The sequence below is a fragment of the Aquarana catesbeiana genome, linkage group LG10 (genome assembly GCF_042186555.1).
Source record: "Aquarana catesbeiana isolate 2022-GZ linkage group LG10, ASM4218655v1, whole genome shotgun sequence".
In the NCBI taxonomy this organism is placed as follows: Eukaryota; Metazoa; Chordata; class Amphibia; order Anura; family Ranidae; genus Aquarana; species Aquarana catesbeiana.
In genome coordinates this window covers 77335371-77353766 of record NC_133333.1, presented here as the reverse complement: position 1 = coordinate 77353766, position 18396 = coordinate 77335371, and the positions used below count along the sequence as shown (strand labels likewise).

The following is an 18396-nucleotide window of genomic DNA, read 5'->3' as shown; positions in this document are numbered from 1 at the left end:
AAGTACTTATGTATATGTAAAATTTTACTATTCGGTACGATGGGTGGAGGATGGGGACCACCCCCCCCACCCTTAACTCCCCACCCTGTTCTTTTTTCTGCACCCTATCCCCCTTTTGATACAGTTTTGCTTATATTCTTTTTTCTGAAAAAAAAATTCAATAAAAAACTATATTCAACCTTAATAGTACACACGACCGGACTTTCCGGCAGAAAAGGTCAGACTGAATCATTCCGTCAGACATTCCGATCGTGTGTGGGCTTCATCTGACTTTTTCTTTCTAAAATTCTGACAGACCTAGAAATAGAACATGTTTCAAATCTTTCTGACCAAATCAGTTCCTATCGGGCAAACCGCTCGTTTGTATGCTATTCCGATGGACCAAAAACGACGCAAGGGCAGCTATTGGCTACTGGCTATTGAACTTCCTTTTTCTAGCCCTGTCATACGTCATCGCGTTCTAAACGATCGGACTTTGGTGTGATCGTGTGTAGGCAAGTCCGTTTCAGCTGAACTCCGTCGGAAAGACTGTCGGAGTCTATTCTGACGGAAAGTCCGGTCATGTGTACGCGGCATTAGTTATTATTAGTTAGTTATTTATTATTCCAGATTTTCGAATTTTCAGATTTTCTTTCTTAATTTTTTTGATTTTCAGGTCAGATACTTATGATAAAAGGCCTGGTGGGTCCCATCCTTTCTGATGGCAGGATTTTCCTCACAGGGGAAGGGGGCCTGGGTCTCAGCAGACTAGTTATAAAATGCTACAACTACAACCATAACTAATCCATACGTAGTCACTTGAAGCCTTATAAGCAAAGATTCCACTAAAGCAACGTGTTCCAGGGAGCATGAGAACTGTACTTTTGTCAAAAAGCTCAGTGAACTCTGAAGCTCAGCAAAGCACCTGTGTTAAAGTGAACACAGACTGTGCACTTAGAAGCTGCCGACCTCACTAGCTTCAATCGTTCAGCCAGACACCCTGCTTAGGAGAGATCAAGCGATGGAATACTGCTAGGCATTGAATGTGCATTTAGATATCACTTGCTGCTGTTTAAAGACAGAGTTTTCTTACCTTTTCATCAAGGGCTTTGTGATGCTCAAACAGGGATTTCAAAGCCTTTAACACCTCGACCTCACTGGAGACCCCAGCTGGCGATTGTGCCTGTCTCTTTACAACGGTCATCCTCAGAGAACGTTCATGACGTGAAACCAAGCACTCCAAATGCTCCAAAAGCAACTGTAGATATGGAGACAGCAAAAGGATAAGTAAAGGATTATGGGAACAAAGCCAAAAATGAATCAACCAAAAGTTTTGTTCCTTGGACAACATCCCCGCCCAAAGATTTTTGCCTCATCCCTTTACCACCTTTGTTGAAAACCTTAAAGACCTTTTTTAGAAACAAAGGGGCATTACCTGCTGATATAAAGAGCAAAGAGCAATAAAGAGCAAAGCTTAATCCGCATAGACAACAGCAAGATACATTACTGCAGCAGAGTTGCTGCATTTGACAAAAGAAATTTGAGGCAGCAAGCGAAGGAAGTCAGTGAGCTCATAATGCAAGAGCTAAAAAAGTATGTTCATGTAGTTCTTACCAGCCCTCAAAATTTCGCCTGCACGCATGAGGTGAGTGGAAATAAGCTGAGAGTGAGTGTGGAGCAGGGGCTGACTGGGCCGGGGGGCAAGGAGGCTGCTCTGATGCCCTATAAAAAAGGCTGCACCGCTTCTGGCAGAAGCGATCAGCCAGGAAACACAGAGAGGCGATCTCCTGCTGTGAAACACCTTTGATCCGAAATGCCTGCCGCTGTCAAAGTCCTGCCTCCTGGACCGGCTCATATGATAGACAGCACACTGGTTCAATGCCGGGAAATTGAATCAGTGTGCTGTCTATCATAGGAGCTGGTCCAGGAGGCGGGATTTTGTTGACAGCGGCCGGCGTTTCAGGTCCAAGCTTTGTCACAGTGGGAGATCCTCTCTTTGTGAGATCCAATTCCTCCCTGTAATCCCTATGCAGTGATAGGCTGCACTGATGGGCACTTATGAGGCTGCACAAGAAATTGGATGGTCCTGGGGAACCCTGCAGGATTAGCCTATTAAGAGGAAGTACTCTCCTACTGTTGTACAGGGAAGGTGTATTCAAATCTTAAAGCAAAAAAACAAAAAAGAAAATTGTACACACCCAAGCGAGTTACCTGTACAAAAATGTATTGTGCATGCATAATGCAAGGTAAATTATCAGCATCACGCACCCACAATACCCCCCCCTCCAAACCCCTCCACCCTGCATATCAACCCTAACCAACTATAACTCTACTAGGAGAGGTGCAGACCTCCGATGGGAGCTGGTGCAAACCCTCCTCAATAAAGGCCCCCCGATCCCCTCCCATTCACCTGCACAGCTAAACTGTAACTGGCCTGCCTGGGCCCGGATAAGATCAGCACCCCATCTTAGAACCACAGTGGGTGAATGAGGTGCTAGGACTCAACCAGGGCTAAGGCTAGTGTCCCATGATGGTCTCCCTATCTCAAATCCTATATAATGCTACATAAACCAATATAACATAATGGTCAAGTGTGTGACTCAAGTCCAGATAGATAACAGTTCTGGGCATGAATTGTCATATGTATATGAGATATCACTGGAAATGGCAAAGTCTATGATACAGAAAAATGGGATGAAATAACTATCCTTGTACTCCTGTGTAATCAAGTGAAGGTCTAGGGCAATGTATCGCACTGTGGGAGTAGGAGTCCGCCAAGATGGAACTTACGCGGAAGTGATAGTATCAGATAACATAAGATATCCTTGAGTCCTAGCAGTGTAGTGCATTGTAGTGTGTCATATAGACTCCCTTTGGTGCCTATGGTCTGGCCTGCAAGACAGGGGTGCTCCCATGTATGGGTGGGTAACCTTCCCCTCGAACTGGGGGCCCGTCCCTACATCAATATGCTTTGTCAGGATGTACAAGACTACTGTCACCAGTTTAAGTTCAGGGCTATGTCTTGCCCCTTCTAATATATTAAAGTGACCAGTGGCTCAAATCATTTGACAGCTCACCTAAAGTACATTCATGAACATCGGGTTCACAGCATGGATTGCACATAATATATATAATAAAAGCTAACTCGTCCCTACGTCTAGAAGACAGGGGGGAGGCATAGGGAAAAACTGGAAGGACAGAAGAAAGATAAGAACAGAAGGAGGTGCAACAAACACAAAATAAAAGCAATAGCCATGGCCACTTGTATTAGTAGCCTCAATTACTATTACTCAATTACTACATATTTATACATTCATATAATATGGATAAGTGTCTGCCCTATCCAAAAATAGAAATATAACCATTAAAACAGATACTGTACCAGGAATTGGGAAAAGAGAAATGTTGTGTAACCAGTGGTCATATCAAGGGATTCGTAGAACTACTTTGTACAAACCTGGGGGGCCAGGAGGAGTAAGTTGGGACTGAGACAAGGAAAAATTCCCGTTTTCATAGGAAGCAAATCATCCTTTGGTGATAGTGAATCCAAGAAAAAGATCAATTTTGCTTCCTTTTGTAATAACACCTTGTCCCAGTCTCCCCTCCTTTCAGGTAATTAAAGCTTATAAATAACCATACATTTAAAACCTTTGGTTGATGCTCCATGTACATCCCTGAAATGTATCGCCACTGGTGACTTGTCGTGCTTCTTGGATATACTTGTAAAGTGCTCCCCCATCCTCTTGCGGAATTCACGTCTGGTTTTCCCAATGCATATCTTGCCAAAAGGGCAAATTTTCTGATATACTACAAAAGTGGAGGAGCAATTGACAAATGATTGTATTTTATATGTCCGTTTGCCTTCAGAATCTCTAAAGGTCCACAAGGATGCATGCCCACCAAGGGTGAGGTAGACGAAAAGATTGGGTTAACTTCCTTAGTTCGAGTATACTCACTGTGAATCAATGCATCTTCACCTGTTGGTGCTCGCTTGGCAATTAAGTGCGGTCGAGGGCCCAGTATTTGCTTCAGCCTATTATCCAACAGTAGGATATGCCAGTGCTTACAGCACTACTCTCAATTGGTTCCATGGGTGGTAACAACTCCTATTTGTTCCTGTTTAGATTTCTGTGGGATATTAATGTCCCCCTGTTCGATCCCAAGGATCGTCTCTTTTTTCTTTTTTTCAGATCCTCAGAGAGTTCTTTGCCATGAGGTGCCATGTTGAACTTCCAGTGACCAGTATGAGAGAGTGAGAGCGATAACACCAAATTGAACACACCTGCTCCCCATTCACACCTGAGACCTTGTAACACTAACGAGTCACATGGCACCAGGGAAGAAAAATATCTAACCGGGCCTAATTTGGACAATTTCACTTAGGGGTGTACTCACTTTTGTTGCCAGTGGTTTAGACATTAATGGCTGTGTGAGTTATTTTGAGGGGACAGCAAATGCACACTGTTATACAAGCTGTGCACTCTTTACATTGTAGCAAAGTGTAATTTCTTTAGTGTTGTCATATGAAAAGATATAATAAAATATTTACAAAAAAGGTGAGGGGTTTACTCACTTTTGTGAGATACGGCATACTGCGATGCATACTAGCTCATTATGCCTTTGTCTTGCAGGGTTTTTTTTTTTTTTGGAATTTTTTGTCAGAGGTTTACAAACTCTTTAAAGCTTGTGGGGGGAGATTTCATTCTCCCCTGACCCTCTGTCTGGACAGTGCTGATTGGCCCTGTGCGGATCACATGCACTCTCCCAAGAAAAAAAAAAACTCTCTAGCAATACACACCAATTTGAGCATGTGCAGCCTGACTCCTAATGTTCTGTTCTATTAGGAGATGGATTGGAGTCAGTTAAAGAAGGGGAGGATCAGAGAGACAGGATCACACAGCCTTTATACACAATGCAAAGGATAAACCCCTTCAGTTTCACAGTGAGTATAACAAGCATGCTTTACTGCATATACAGACTGATTTTACTGTTGTGGGCTTAGTAACACTTTAAAGTGGTTGTAAACCCTTACAACACACTTTGTGCTACAGGTAAGCCTATAATAAGGCTTACCTGTAGCTACCCTGGATATTGCCTAAAGGTGAACGGCTTAGGAGATATCCCCTGTATTTGCATGTGCTGGCGTCATCGGCACATGCACACTGAAGCAAACTGAATCAATGGCACGTAGGTGCTGTTGCTTCAGGTAGACTGCGCTGTTACTGGCGGCTCCCCCGCGCATACCTGGAAGTAACCGCGCGATACCCAGAAGTAACTCCGGGAACGATGTCGCCGGCCAGAGCGGTGAACGAGGACTGCTGTGGGGGCCTCGATCTAAAGTAAGTAATACATATGCAATGCATATTAGCTCATTATGCCTTTGTCTTGCAGGTTTTTTGGGGGGGTTTACAACAACTTCAAGCTAATCCTACTTGAAAACAACACTTACAAACAAAACAATACAGAAAGTAACAAATGTATACAAGTGCTTACATTCAATTAGACCAGTGTCTCTTTAAAAGAAAAACCGTGTCCTCAAAAAAGTTGAATCCTAAGCAATTTGTGCCACAAAACGCCCAATGTGTTCTTGAAAAAACAGCAGTGTATGATCACCTTGTACAACTCACCACTGCTTAATGGACACACATTCACCAATATTTTTGCAAAGGTTTCTCAAGTAGGGCAAACAACCATGACAGACCTCAGCTCTGCAGCCTTTGGTTTCTCTCCACCGTCCCCACTCACATCTATATGATCATATGGAAGAATCCCATTATGAGATAAAATGCCACGCAGTGTAAAACTTTAAAATATTTTATCAAAAATTATTATCTACTAATATAAAATCACATAATGAGCACTTGTATAGTATGCACAGAGTCCGGTGTCCCACTCCTGCTAGCAGCGCTAAGACTGCTTTCACACTGAGGCGCTTTACAGACGCTACAACGCTAAAAATAGCTCCTGCATAGTGCCTGTAATGTGCCTCTCCTGTCTCTCAAGTGTGAAAGCCCGAGTGCTTTCACACTGGAACAGTGTGCTTGCAGGATGGTAAAAAAAGTCCTGCAAGCCGCATCTTTGCAGTGCTGTAGGAGCGGTGTATACACCACTCCTAAAGCGTCCCTGCCCATTGAAATTTTAACCCTTTTTGGCCGCTAGCGGGCTTTAAAAGCACCCCGTTAGCGGCCGAATAGCGCCGTTAAAACTATGGTAAACGCCACTAAAAATAACGGCACTTTACTGCCAAAGCCTCGGTGTGGAAGCACCCTAAGATAACAGTCCTTCATACAAGCAGTCACACTGTGTGTAACTCACACGGTCTGGCCTCTGTCACACAGATCATCTAGCTCCTCCCTAGGGATGGGCTGTCTGTTCGAGTCGAACATGGGTTCGACTCGAACATTGGCTGTTCGATCGTTCGTCGAATGGGCCGTTCGCACCAAATTTGAGCGGCGCGTCGCAGCCCATAATGCACTGCGTCATCGCAGTGCATTGCTGGCTGATGATTGGCCAAGCATGCACTATGACCCGCATGCTTTGGCCAATCACAGCGCCATCAGTGAAGAGAGCCATAATTGGCCAAAGGCAGGGTGCTTTTGGCCAATTATGGCTCAGGGGGTTAAGTCCAAGCCCCACACTATATAAGGCCACCTGCACATCAGCCGTGTGTAATGTGTTGGTAGCGTTGTTAAGAGAGAGACAGAGAGAGGCAGAGAGAGACAGAGAGAGGCAGAGAGAGTGTCCTTTCATTTAGTTTGAGCAGGCAGGCAATTCAGTTAGCTGCAGTGCATTTCATATATATATATATATATATATATATATATATATATACATACAGTCAGTCTAGTATATATATATATCCACTGCATACAGTTTAGCTAAATCTCACTCTCATATATCCAGTCAGTCTAATATATATATATATATATATATATATATACACATACACACACTATATACAGTTCAGCTTCATCTCACTGCAGACCGTTCCTGGTGTACTGTTTCTAATATACTTCAGGCAGGCAGTTGATTCAGCTAGCTGCAGTGCATTTAATATATATATATATATATATATATATATATATATATATATATATATATATATATATATATATATATATATATATATATGTCTAGCCAAGCCTATACCTGACTGTAGGCCATTCCTGGAGTACGTGTTCAAAGACACTTTCAGGCAGGTGACTCAGTGAGCTGCAGTTCATTTAATATATATATATATATATATATATATATATATATATATATATATATATATACACACAGGCTTGTATATACAGTGGGGGTGAAAAGTATTCAGACCCCCTCAAGTTTTTCACTGTTTGTTATATTGCAGCCATTTGCTAAAATCATTTAAGTTAATTTTTTTTCCTCAATGTACACACAGCACCCCATATTGACAGAAAAACACAGAATTGTTGACATTTTTGCAGATTTATTAAAAAAGAAAAACTGAAATATCACATGGTTCTAAGTATTCAGACCCTTTACTGTGACACTCATATATTTAACTCAGGTGCTGTCCATTTCTTCTGATCATCCTTGAGATGGTTCTACACCTTCATTTGCGTCCAGCTGTGTTTGATTATACTGACTGGACTTGTTTAGGAAAGCCACACACCTGTCTATATAAGATCTTACAGCTCACAGTACATGTCAGAGCAAATGAGAATCATGAGGTCAAAGGAACTGCCTGAAGTGCTCAGACAGAATTGTGGCAAGGCACAGATCTGGCCAAGGTTACAAAAAAATTTCTGCTGCACTTAAGGTTCCTAAGAGCACAGTGGCCTCCATAATCCTTAAATAAAAGATGTTTGGGATGACCAGAACCCTTCCTAGAGCTGGCCGTCCGGCCAAACTGAGCTATCGGGGGAGAAGAGCCTTGGTGAGAGAGGTAAAGAAGAACCCAAAGATCACTGTGGCTGAGCTCCAGAGATGGAGTCGGGAGATGGGAGAAAGTTGTAGAAAGTCAACCATCACTGCAGCCCTCCACCAGTCAGGGCTTTATGGCAGAGTGGCCCGACAAAAGCCTCTCCTCAGTGCAAGACACATGAAAGCCTGAAAGCCATGAAAAAACACGTGAAGGACTGCAAGATGGAGAGAAATAAGATTCTCTGGTCTGATGAGACCAAGATAGAACTTTTTCGGCCTTAATTCTAAGCGGTATGTGTAGAGAAAACCAGGCACTGCTCATCACCTGTCCAATACAGTCCCAACAGTGAAGCATGGTGTGGCAGAATCATGCTATGGGGGTGTTTTTCAGCTGCAGGGACAGGACGACTGGTTGCAATCGAGGGAAAGATGAATGTGGCAAAATACAGGTATTTCCTGGACGAAAACCTTCTCCAGAGTGCTCAGGACCTCAGACTGGACCGAAGGTTTACCTTCCAACAAGACAATGACCCTAAACACACAGCTAAAATAACGAAGGAGTGACTTCACAACAACTCCGTGACTGTTCTTGAATGGCCCAGCCAAAGCCCTGACTTAAACCCAATTGAGCATCTCTGGAGAGACCTAAAAATGGCTGTCCACCAACGTTTACCATCCAACCTGACAGAACTGGAGAGGATCTGCAAGGAGGAATGGCAGAGGATCCCCAAATCCAGGTGTGAAAAACTTGTTGCATCTTTCCCAAAAAGCCTCATGGCTGTATTAGATCAAAAGGGTGCTTCTACTAAATACTGAGCAAAGGGTCTAAATACTTAGGACCATATGATATTTCAGTTTTTCTTTTGGAATAAATCTTTTTTAATAAATAAATGTCAACAATTCTGTGTTTTTTTGTCAATATGGGGTGCTGTGTGTACATTAATGAGGAAAAAAATGAACTGAAATGATTTTAGCAAATGGCTGCAATATAACAAAGAGTGGAAAATTTAAGGGGGTCTGAAAACTTTCCGTCCCCACTGTATATAGTCTAGCCAAGCCTATACCTGACTGTAGGCCATTCCTGGAGTGCGTTTTCAAAGACACTTTCAGGCAGGCAGGTGACTCAGTGAGCTGCAGTTTAGAAAATATATATCCACTGCATTGTAGTCCAGCCAAGCCTATACCTGACTGTAGGCCATTCCTGAAGTGCGTGTTCAAAGACAGTTTCAGGCAGGCAGGCAGGTGACTCAGTGAGCTGCAGTTCATAAAATATATATCCACAGCACCGTAGTCCAGCCAAGCCTATACATGACTGTAGGCCATTCCTGGAGTACGTGTTCAAAGACTTTTCAGGCAGGTGACTCAGTGAGCTGCAGCTCATTTAATATATGTATATACAGGCTTGTGTATATATATATATATATATATATATATATATATATATATATATATATATATATATATATATATATATATATTCTAGCCAAGCCTATACCTGACTGTAGGCCATTTCTGGAGTGCGTGTTCAAAGACACTTTTAGGCAGGCAGAGAGGTGACTCAGTGAGCTGCAGTTTATAAAATATATATCCACTGCATTGTAGTCCAGCCAAGCCTATATCTGACTGTAGGCCATTCCTGGAGTACGGATTTTAGTAAACTTTAAGCGTTGTTTTGCTAATTTAATTGCACGGTATGTCTGGAAGGCCACCAAGCAGAGGCAGACCCTCACAGGCCACTAAAAGAGGGCAAGCAGGCTCTGTGTCTACAGCCAACAGTGCTGGTCGTGGACACGGTGCATCCTCAGCATGTGGCCGTGGGGCAGGTTTTCGGCAGCTGGCCGTGTTGAGCCAAAACATGCAGAAGAGTTGGTAGAGTGGAGGACCAAGCCGTCCTCATCCTCTGTCACTCAGGCTCAGGGTACTTTGTCTGCCAATGCAGCTGCCAAAGCGGCCTCTTCCATCTGCTCAATGTCATCAGTCACTCCTTCCCTAGCCCCACCATCATGCCCTGAGGAGTCCCCCGAACTGTTTGACCACAGTGTAGAGTACATGCTGCAGGAGGATGAGCTGCGTTTTGAAGGCTCCGATGATGGTACCCAGGTTGAGGATGAAGGCAGTAACGTGAGCCCAGAGAGAGGGGGTGCCCAAGAAGGACAAGAAACTGGCAGTCATGTTCCCCCAGCTTCAGCATACTGCCAGGTTTGCTCCAGTAGCGAGGATGGAGGGGATGATGAGGTCACTGACTCTACGTGGGTGCCAGATAGAAGAGAGGTCGAGGAGGAGGAGGTGGAGGACGTACATCTCCAAGGAGGCAGGATACCCTCCAGGGGCCAGCTTAAGGGCAGGCAACCGACTACATCACACTGCAGAGCTCCGCATGTGCAGGGCGCTGCTGACTCCGCACGTTTTCCAAAAGTTCTATGGTGTGGGCCTTTTTTGAGACGTGTGCAGCAGATCGCACCGTTGCTGTTTGCAACATATGTCTGAAGCGTATCAAGCGTGGCCAAAACAGCAGCCGCTTGGGCACTACATGCTTGACCAGACATATGTCGAGCTCCCATGCATCAAAGAACAAGAACAAGGCTCCTCATCAGCTGGGATATCCAACCCCACTATACCTTCAGTCCTCTCAGAGACCTGCACTGAGAGGAATGAAGGTGTAGAATTAGGTGTCCCAAGCACTTCCAGGCAATCTGCTGGCGGTACACCAACATCCGATTGTAGCAGGCAAATTTCCCTACGCCAAATTTGGTCCCAGCCATCCACATGCTCAGCGGCTGAATGCTAGTTTGGCTAAATTGCTAACACTCCAACTGCTGCCTTTTCAGCTGGTAGACTCTGCCCGTTTTGAGAATTTGTGGAATGTGCGGTATCTCAGTGGCATGTTCCCAAACGCCAATTTTTTTCTCGGAAGGCCATTCCGGCTCTCTACCGACATGTGGAAGGTAATGTCTTGGCCTCGTTGGACAGGGCGGTTAGCGGTAAGGTGCATATTACCGCTGACTCATGGTCCAGCAGGCATGGACAGGGACGTTACCTTTCTTTCACGGCGCAATGGGTAACCCTGCTGGCAGCTGGGAAGGATGCAGGATAGGATGCACTATTGTTGGAACTTGTTCCACCACCACGCCTCCAAAATGCTGGTAGTGGTGATTCTGCCACACCTCTCTCCTCCACCTTCTCTTCTTCTTCTATGGCCTTTTCCTGTGCAGATTTGTCCTCGGAACCAGCGGTGCTCCATAGGCGTTCTAGGGGCTACGCAAGCACTCAGGCAAAAAGATGCCATGCAGTGCTTGAGTTGGTCTGCTTAGGGGACAGGAGCCACACTGGGGCAGAGATTCTGGCAGCTCTGCAGGAGCAGGCTCAAAGGTGGTTGATACCACGCCAGCTTCAGCCAGGAATGGTGGTTTGCGACAATGGCACCAACCTCCTCTCCGCCCTCCGACAGGGACACTTTACCCATGTTCCCTGTTTGGCTCACGTCCTTAATTTGGTGGTGCAGCGGTTCTTGTGCAGGTACCAGGGCTTACAGGATCTCCTGAGGCAGGCCAGGAAAGTCTGTGGGCATTTCCGCCGGTCATATAATGCCAGTGCTCTGCTGGCTGACCTCCAAAAGGAATGCAACCTGCCCAAGAAACGCCTCATCTGTGACATGCCCACCAAGAGGAACTTAATGTTGGCAATGCTGCAGCGGCTGCACATGCAGCAGAGGACCATCAATGACTACCTGTGCGAGTATGGCACCAGGACAGGGTCAGGGGAGCTTGGCTTTTTTTTCGCCACGCCAGTGGCTCATGATCAAGGATGCATGCACTGTCCTGTCACCATTTGAGGATGCCACAAAGATGGTGAGCAGTGACAGTGCATGCATCAGTGATACTGTCCCTTTTGTCTACCTGTTGGAGCACATGCTGCTGGAATAATGGACAGGGCACTTGAGGCAGAACAGAAGGAGGAAGAGGAGGACTTCCTTACCTCTCAAGGCTCCCTTTATCCAGACAGTATCCCTGCAGGCCCGTTTATTACACAGGAAGAGGATTGTGTCAGCATGGAGGTGGAGCCTGGCACTCAGCATCAGCAGCAGTCTTCAAGGGATCGTTTTCAGTCCCCAGAAACCCATGGACTTGTACGTGGCTGGCAGGAGGTGGCTGCGGATCAGGTCGTCCTTAGTGACCCAGAGGACTCCGGACCGAATGCCTCAGCAAACCTACGCTGCATGGCCTCCCTGATCCTGCAAAGCCTGCAAAAGGACCCTCAGATTCATAGTATCAAGAAGAGGGATCAGTACTGGCTGGCAACCCTTCTTGATCCACGTTACAAGGGTTAGGTGGCGTAACTTATCCAGCCGTCGCAGAGTGAGCAGAGGATGAAACATCTTCGGGAGGAATTGCAGAAAGGTTTGTGCAATGCGTTTCCAGAGCCTGGGAGGTTACAATTTCCTGGTACTCCTGGACAACGTGTTGCTGAGGCTTCGGTCAGTCACAGAAGGAGCGGTGGAGAAGCGTTCAGACAATGTTTTAGTCCACAGCCCCAAGGTATGATCGGTTCTAGCAACCATCACCAGCGTCTGTTGTACATGGTGCAGGAAACCCTAGGGGCAAGATCAGACTTGGAGACCTTTCCAACCGAAAATCCACTGGGTTACTGGGTCTTGAGGATGGTTCACTGGCCAGAGCTTGCACCGTATGCAATTGAGCTACTGGCCTGCCCTGCATCCAGCGTTCTTTTGGAACGCACATTCAGTGCTGCTGGAGGCTTTGTAACCAATCACAGAGTGCGCCTGTCCACCGACTCGGTGGATTGGCTCACCTTCATAAAAATGAAACAGTCTTGGATCACCAACTACCAAGCACCTGATGCTGATGTAACCGATTAATTTTTTTATGAATGTGAGATCCCTTCAAGACTGCCTATGCTGATGCTGAGTGACTATCATGTTATGCTGAGTGACTATCCTATTCCTCCTCAATGCTCATGTTGATAGCTTCTAAGAACATTTTTGGTTCTGGGCACCACCACCAGTGGCTAAGGCCCAATTTTTCTGCCCCTGTTTAACAGGGGCGTGTAATTACAATTTTTGATCAAATATTTAACAGCAGGGCTCATTCCTGCGCTCAACAAGAGTATCTGTGAGGGGTTGCAGTGTTGTGGCACCACCAGCACTGCCTAAGGCCCAATTTTTCTGCCCCTGTTTAACAGGGACGTGTAATTACAATTTTTGATCAAATATTTAACAGCAGGGCTTGTTCCTGCGCTCAACAAAAGTAACTGTGAGGCTTTACAATGTTGTGCCACCACCACTACCGCCCAAGGCCCAATTTTTCTGCCCCTGTTTAATTACAATTCTTGATATAATATTTCACAGCAGGGCCGTTCCAGCGCCCACCAAGAGTATTTGTGAGGGCTTACAGTGTTCTGGTACCACCAACACCTAAGGCCCAATTTTTCGCAGAGTATATAAGGCAGGCCGTATAGTATATACAGGCGGTGCCCTATTTTAAAAAAAACGACTTACAAACGATTCCTACTTACAAACGGAGGGAGACAACAGGAAGTGAAAGGAAATATACCCTTAGGAAGGGAAATTCTCTCCTGTACGAGTTAATATGGGAAAAAGGTGTCTCCACTGATTTATCACCAATCCTTGTTTCCCTTAAAAACTCAAAATTTTCAAAATCCAATTGTCATTGGGACAGAAAGTGAAGTGAAATCTTCTCAACAGGGGCACAGACAGCAAAACAAATGTTACAGGGGTGATAACCCTTCCCTATGTTTTCCAAAAAGCTTTAAAATAGATTTTTTGGCTGGAGCTACACTTATAAAATGTACCTGTTCCAAATTACAGATTCTACATAACAGCAAACCTACAGTCCCTGTCTTATTTGCACCGCCTGTATACTGCTGTTCAGAGTATATAGGGCCCGGGGGCCCAACGACCTTTTCTTTTTTTAATTTGGGTGCGGGGTTCCCCTTAATATCCATACAAGACCCAAAGGGCCTGGTAAAGGGCTGGGGGGGGGGGGGGAACAAGCGCCACTTTACAGGCATACTATTGACACCCCTCAGGTACGATATGTAAAGGAATATTTCACTTTTATTTTTTCACTTTAAGCATCATTAAAATCACTGCTCCCGAAAAAACGTTTTTAAAACTTTTTTTTCCATTGATACATGTCCCCTGGGGCAGCACCCGGGTCCCCAAATCCTTTTTAGGATATGCATATTAGCCTTTAAAATTTGCACTTTTGATTTTTCACATTCGACCCATAGACTTTAACAGTGTTCGAATGTTCACGCAAACTTTCGGTCCGTTCGCATGTTCTGGATGCGAACCGAACCGGGGGGTGTTCGGCCCATCCCTACTCCTCCCCTAACACATCATTGCGACAACTTCTTCTGAGGTGAATGAATAAATAGTGATGTTGCGCTGTGAACCTTCTATGAATTACTATATTAAAGTGCCAGTGCAAAATAAATAAACACACATGGGTGTATATCTATACAAATATAAATTTACTAAGTGCTAAAAAATAATCATCAACACCTGAAAGTGGCAACTTAATAATGAAAGCAATCACAAAATGGTAAATCAGTGAAATTGTTGCTAACGTGCAGTCTTGAGATAAAAAAGCTTAATAGCGTGTAACAAATAATGAACATATATATAAATGGAAAGTCCAATGCACACTCAAGATTAGAGTATCATAAATGTGTAAAAACAGTCCCAGAAAACACTATGACAATCAAACAATGTTGAATGAGTGGTATATCCCTCCACCATGAACAAAAAAAAGGGCAGATTCCAGGCCAATCCACTGTAATGACACCTGAATGTGTACAGGCCCCTCACTTTACTGCTGTAAGGTTACAGCATGGATGGAGCAAATGCAGCAGTCATCAAAGGGTCCCTCTTTGGTGTTTACAGAGATGGATCATATGAGTGGTGCAACCTTCTCCTCCAGCTCAGTTAGGGAGGTAGACAATGGCGTAATCCCAAAATGGTATCCCAATAGTGTAATCCTGTTTAAAATATGTAAATTTATTAAAACGCCAAACAGATACACTCACTTTTGTTTTAAAAAGCTCAAGTAACACTCCTTGAGCACTGAGCTCGTATACTTCCATCACTTCCGATTTCTGCCTATTGCTCCAATCCCGACGCGTATCATCACATCACATGACTTCATCAGGGGGTAACAATAGGCGGTCATTGATGTCTTTAAATAGTGTGTTAAAATTCATTACTGGCAGCCATTTTCCTGTAGTCCACAATTGAAATACATTGCATCAGCCATTTTAGCCTCCCATAGATTAACATTATGGTGGCCATTTTCCATTGGTCTCCACATAGATTAACACTATGGCGGCCATTTTCCATTGGTCTCCACATAGACCAACACTATAGTGGCCATTATAAAGAGGTCATAGAAGATATATAGGTCGAAGGACATATTAATACACTAGAGACCCCGGGGATGGAATTAAAGAATATTAACCACTTCAATACAGGGCACTTAGACACCTTCCTGCCCAGACCATTTTTCAGCTTTCAGTGCTGTCGCAGTTTGAATGACAATTGCGCGGTCATCCAACACTGTACCCAAACTAAATTTTTATCATTTTGTTCCCACAAATAGAGCTTTCTTTTGGTGGTATTTGATCACCTCTGCGGTTTTTATTTTTTGCGAAACAGATAAAAAAAGACCGAAAATTCTGAAAAAAATAAAAGTTTTGCTTTTGTTTTTGTTTAAAAATTTTGTAAATAAGTAAGTTTTCTCCTTCACTGATGGGCACTGATAAGGCGGCACTGACAGGCACTGATAAGGCGGCACTGACGGGCACTGATAAGGCGGTAGCGATGAGGTGGCACCAATGAGCGGGCACTGACGATGGGCACTGATGGGCACTGGTAGGCGGCACTGATGGGTGGCACTGATATGCAGCACTGATGGGCACTGAAAGGCTGCACAGATGGGTTCTTATAGGTGGCACTGATGGGCACTGATAGGCGGCACTGCTGGGCACTGATAGGCGGCACTGATACGTGGCACTGATGGGCACTGATACGTGGCACTGATGGGCACTGATACGCGGCACTGATGGGCATCCCTGGTGGCACTGGCAGTGGTAGGCATGGGAGTGGGCACTGATTGGCAGCTGCCTGGGCATTGATTGGCAGCTGCCTTTGCACAGATCAGTATTTCCCTGGGGGTCTAGGGGGCATACCTGTTGGTCCAGTGTGGCTGGTTTCCCTGGTGGTCCTGGGCGGCTTTCCTGGTGGTCCTGGGCGGCTTCCCTGGTGGTCCTGGGTAGGATCCGAGGGGGGCTGTGCTGATAAACAATCAGCACAGACCTCCCCTGTCAGGAGAGCAGCCGATCGGCTCTCCTCTACTCGCGTCTGTCAGACGCGAGTGAGGAAAAGCCGATCACCGGCTCTTCCTAATTACATCGTGATCAGCCATGATTGGACACGGCTGATCACGTGGTAAAGTCTCCGTCAGAGACTCTTTTCCTAGATCAGTGTTGCGGGGTGTCAGACTGCTCCTCCATGCCTCTTATCAGACTGACACCCCGCAACAACGATCGGCGCGCAGCGGCTCAATATCCTGAGGACGTCATATGACGTCCAGTCAGGATATTGAAACCACTTTGCCGCCGTCATTCTGCTATATGGCGGGCGGCAAGTGGTTAATGTATAAAAACAACTTGCATAGAGTAAAATATATATTTAAGCAAGGGAAAGGAATGCACTATAATGGGCTTATAGCAGAGCACATTTAGCCTCCTAAATTTAAATATAAAAAATATATATAAAAAGCATCAAAAAATTAATAATAAAAAGGCAAAACAATGTATAAGGAGCCTTAGGGGTACCTGAAATGGCATAAGGAACAGTATGGGCATATAAGAGGACATATATGAGAGCAACAACAGAGGCATGTGCCAAAACCATATAATAAAAACTAGTATGAAAGTAGAATGGTGCAGAGTATATATGCAGATAACAAAAACTGTACGATATATATATAAAAAGAACCAGATAATAGAGTAGTGGAGATATGAGTGACATACGGAGACATCTTACATAGTTAGTCAGGTTGAAAAAAGGCACAAACCCATCCAGTTCAACCATAAAAAAAATAAATAAACAAAATAAAAAATATCGTACAATCCAATATACCCAATTCTATACCCACAGTTGATCCAGAGGAAGGCAAAAAACCCCAGCAGAGCATGCTCCAATTTGCTACAGCAGGGGAAAAAATTCCTTCCTGATCCCCCAAGAGGCAATTGGATTTTCCCTGGATCAACTATACCTATAAATGTTAGTACCCAGTTATATTATGTACATTTATGAAAGTATCCAGGCCTTTCTTAAAGCAATCTACTGACCTGGCCAGAACCACCTCTGGTGGGAGTCTATTCCACATTTTCACAGCTCTTACTGTGAAGAAACCTTTCCGTATTTGGAGATAAAATGTATTTTCCTCTAGACGTAAAGAGTGCCCTTGTGTCCTCTGTGTTGACTGTAAAGAGAATAACTCAACACCAAGTTCACTATATGGACCCCTTATATATTTGAACATGTTGATCATATCCCCCCTTATTCTCCTCTTCTCAAGAGTGAATAAATTCAGTTCCTCTAATCTTTAATCATAGATGAGCTCCTCCATGCCTCTTATCAGTTTTGTTGCCCTTCTCTGCACTTTCTCCAGTTCCCCGATATCCTTTTTGAGAACTGGTGCCCAAAACTGAACTGAATATTCCAGATGAGGTCTTACTGATGATTTGAACAGGGGCAAAATGATATCTCTCTCTCTGGAGTCCATACCTCTCTTAATTCAAGAAAGGACTTTGCTCGCTTTGGAAACCGCAGCTTGGCATTGCATGCTATTATTGAGCTTATGATCTACAAAAAAACCACAGATCCTTCTCCACTACGGATTCCCCCAGTTGTACTCCCCCTAGCATGTATGATGCATACATATTCTTAGCCCCCACGTGCATAACTTTACATTTCTCAACATTAAACCTCATCTGCCACATAGTCACCCAATTAGACAGTGCATTGAGGTTGGCTTGTAAATTGGAGACATCCTGTAAGGACGTTATTCCACTGCATAGCTTGGTGTCATTTGCAAAGACAGAAAGGTTACTTTTGATCCCAGACCCAATATCATTTATAAAGATATTAAAAAGTAAGGGTCCCAGCACTGAACCTTGGGGTACACAGCTGATAACCTTAGACCATTCAGAGTAAGAATCAATAACCACTACTCTCTGAATTCTGTCTTTTAGCCAGTTTTCTATCCATTTACAAACTGATATTTCCAAGCCTGTAGACTTTACCTTACACATGAGCCGTGTGTGCGGAACTGTATCGAACGCTTCTGCAAAATCCAAGTATACCACGCCCACAGCCACACCTCTGTCCAAGGTTTTACTTACCTCTTCATAAAAAGAAATCAGGTTTGTCTGACAACTTCTGTCTTTCATGAATCCATGCTGTCTGTTGCTTAAAATGTT

General features: G+C 44.5%; 1 protein-coding gene across 8 annotated transcripts in view; it reads right to left on the bottom strand.

Annotated features, from left to right (window-relative positions):
* The window catches only part of PPFIA3 (PTPRF interacting protein alpha 3), a 715578-nt gene that overhangs the window by 407260 nt on the left and 289922 nt on the right, over window positions 1–18396 (bottom strand). For all 8 annotated transcript variants that reach the window (XM_073602297.1, XM_073602301.1, XM_073602303.1 and 5 more), the window contains one exon: window positions 1073–1237. In XM_073602297.1, the coding sequence (XP_073458398.1) occupies window positions 1073–1237 (165 nt within the window). The remainder of the gene's footprint in view (window positions 1–1072; window positions 1238–18396) is intronic.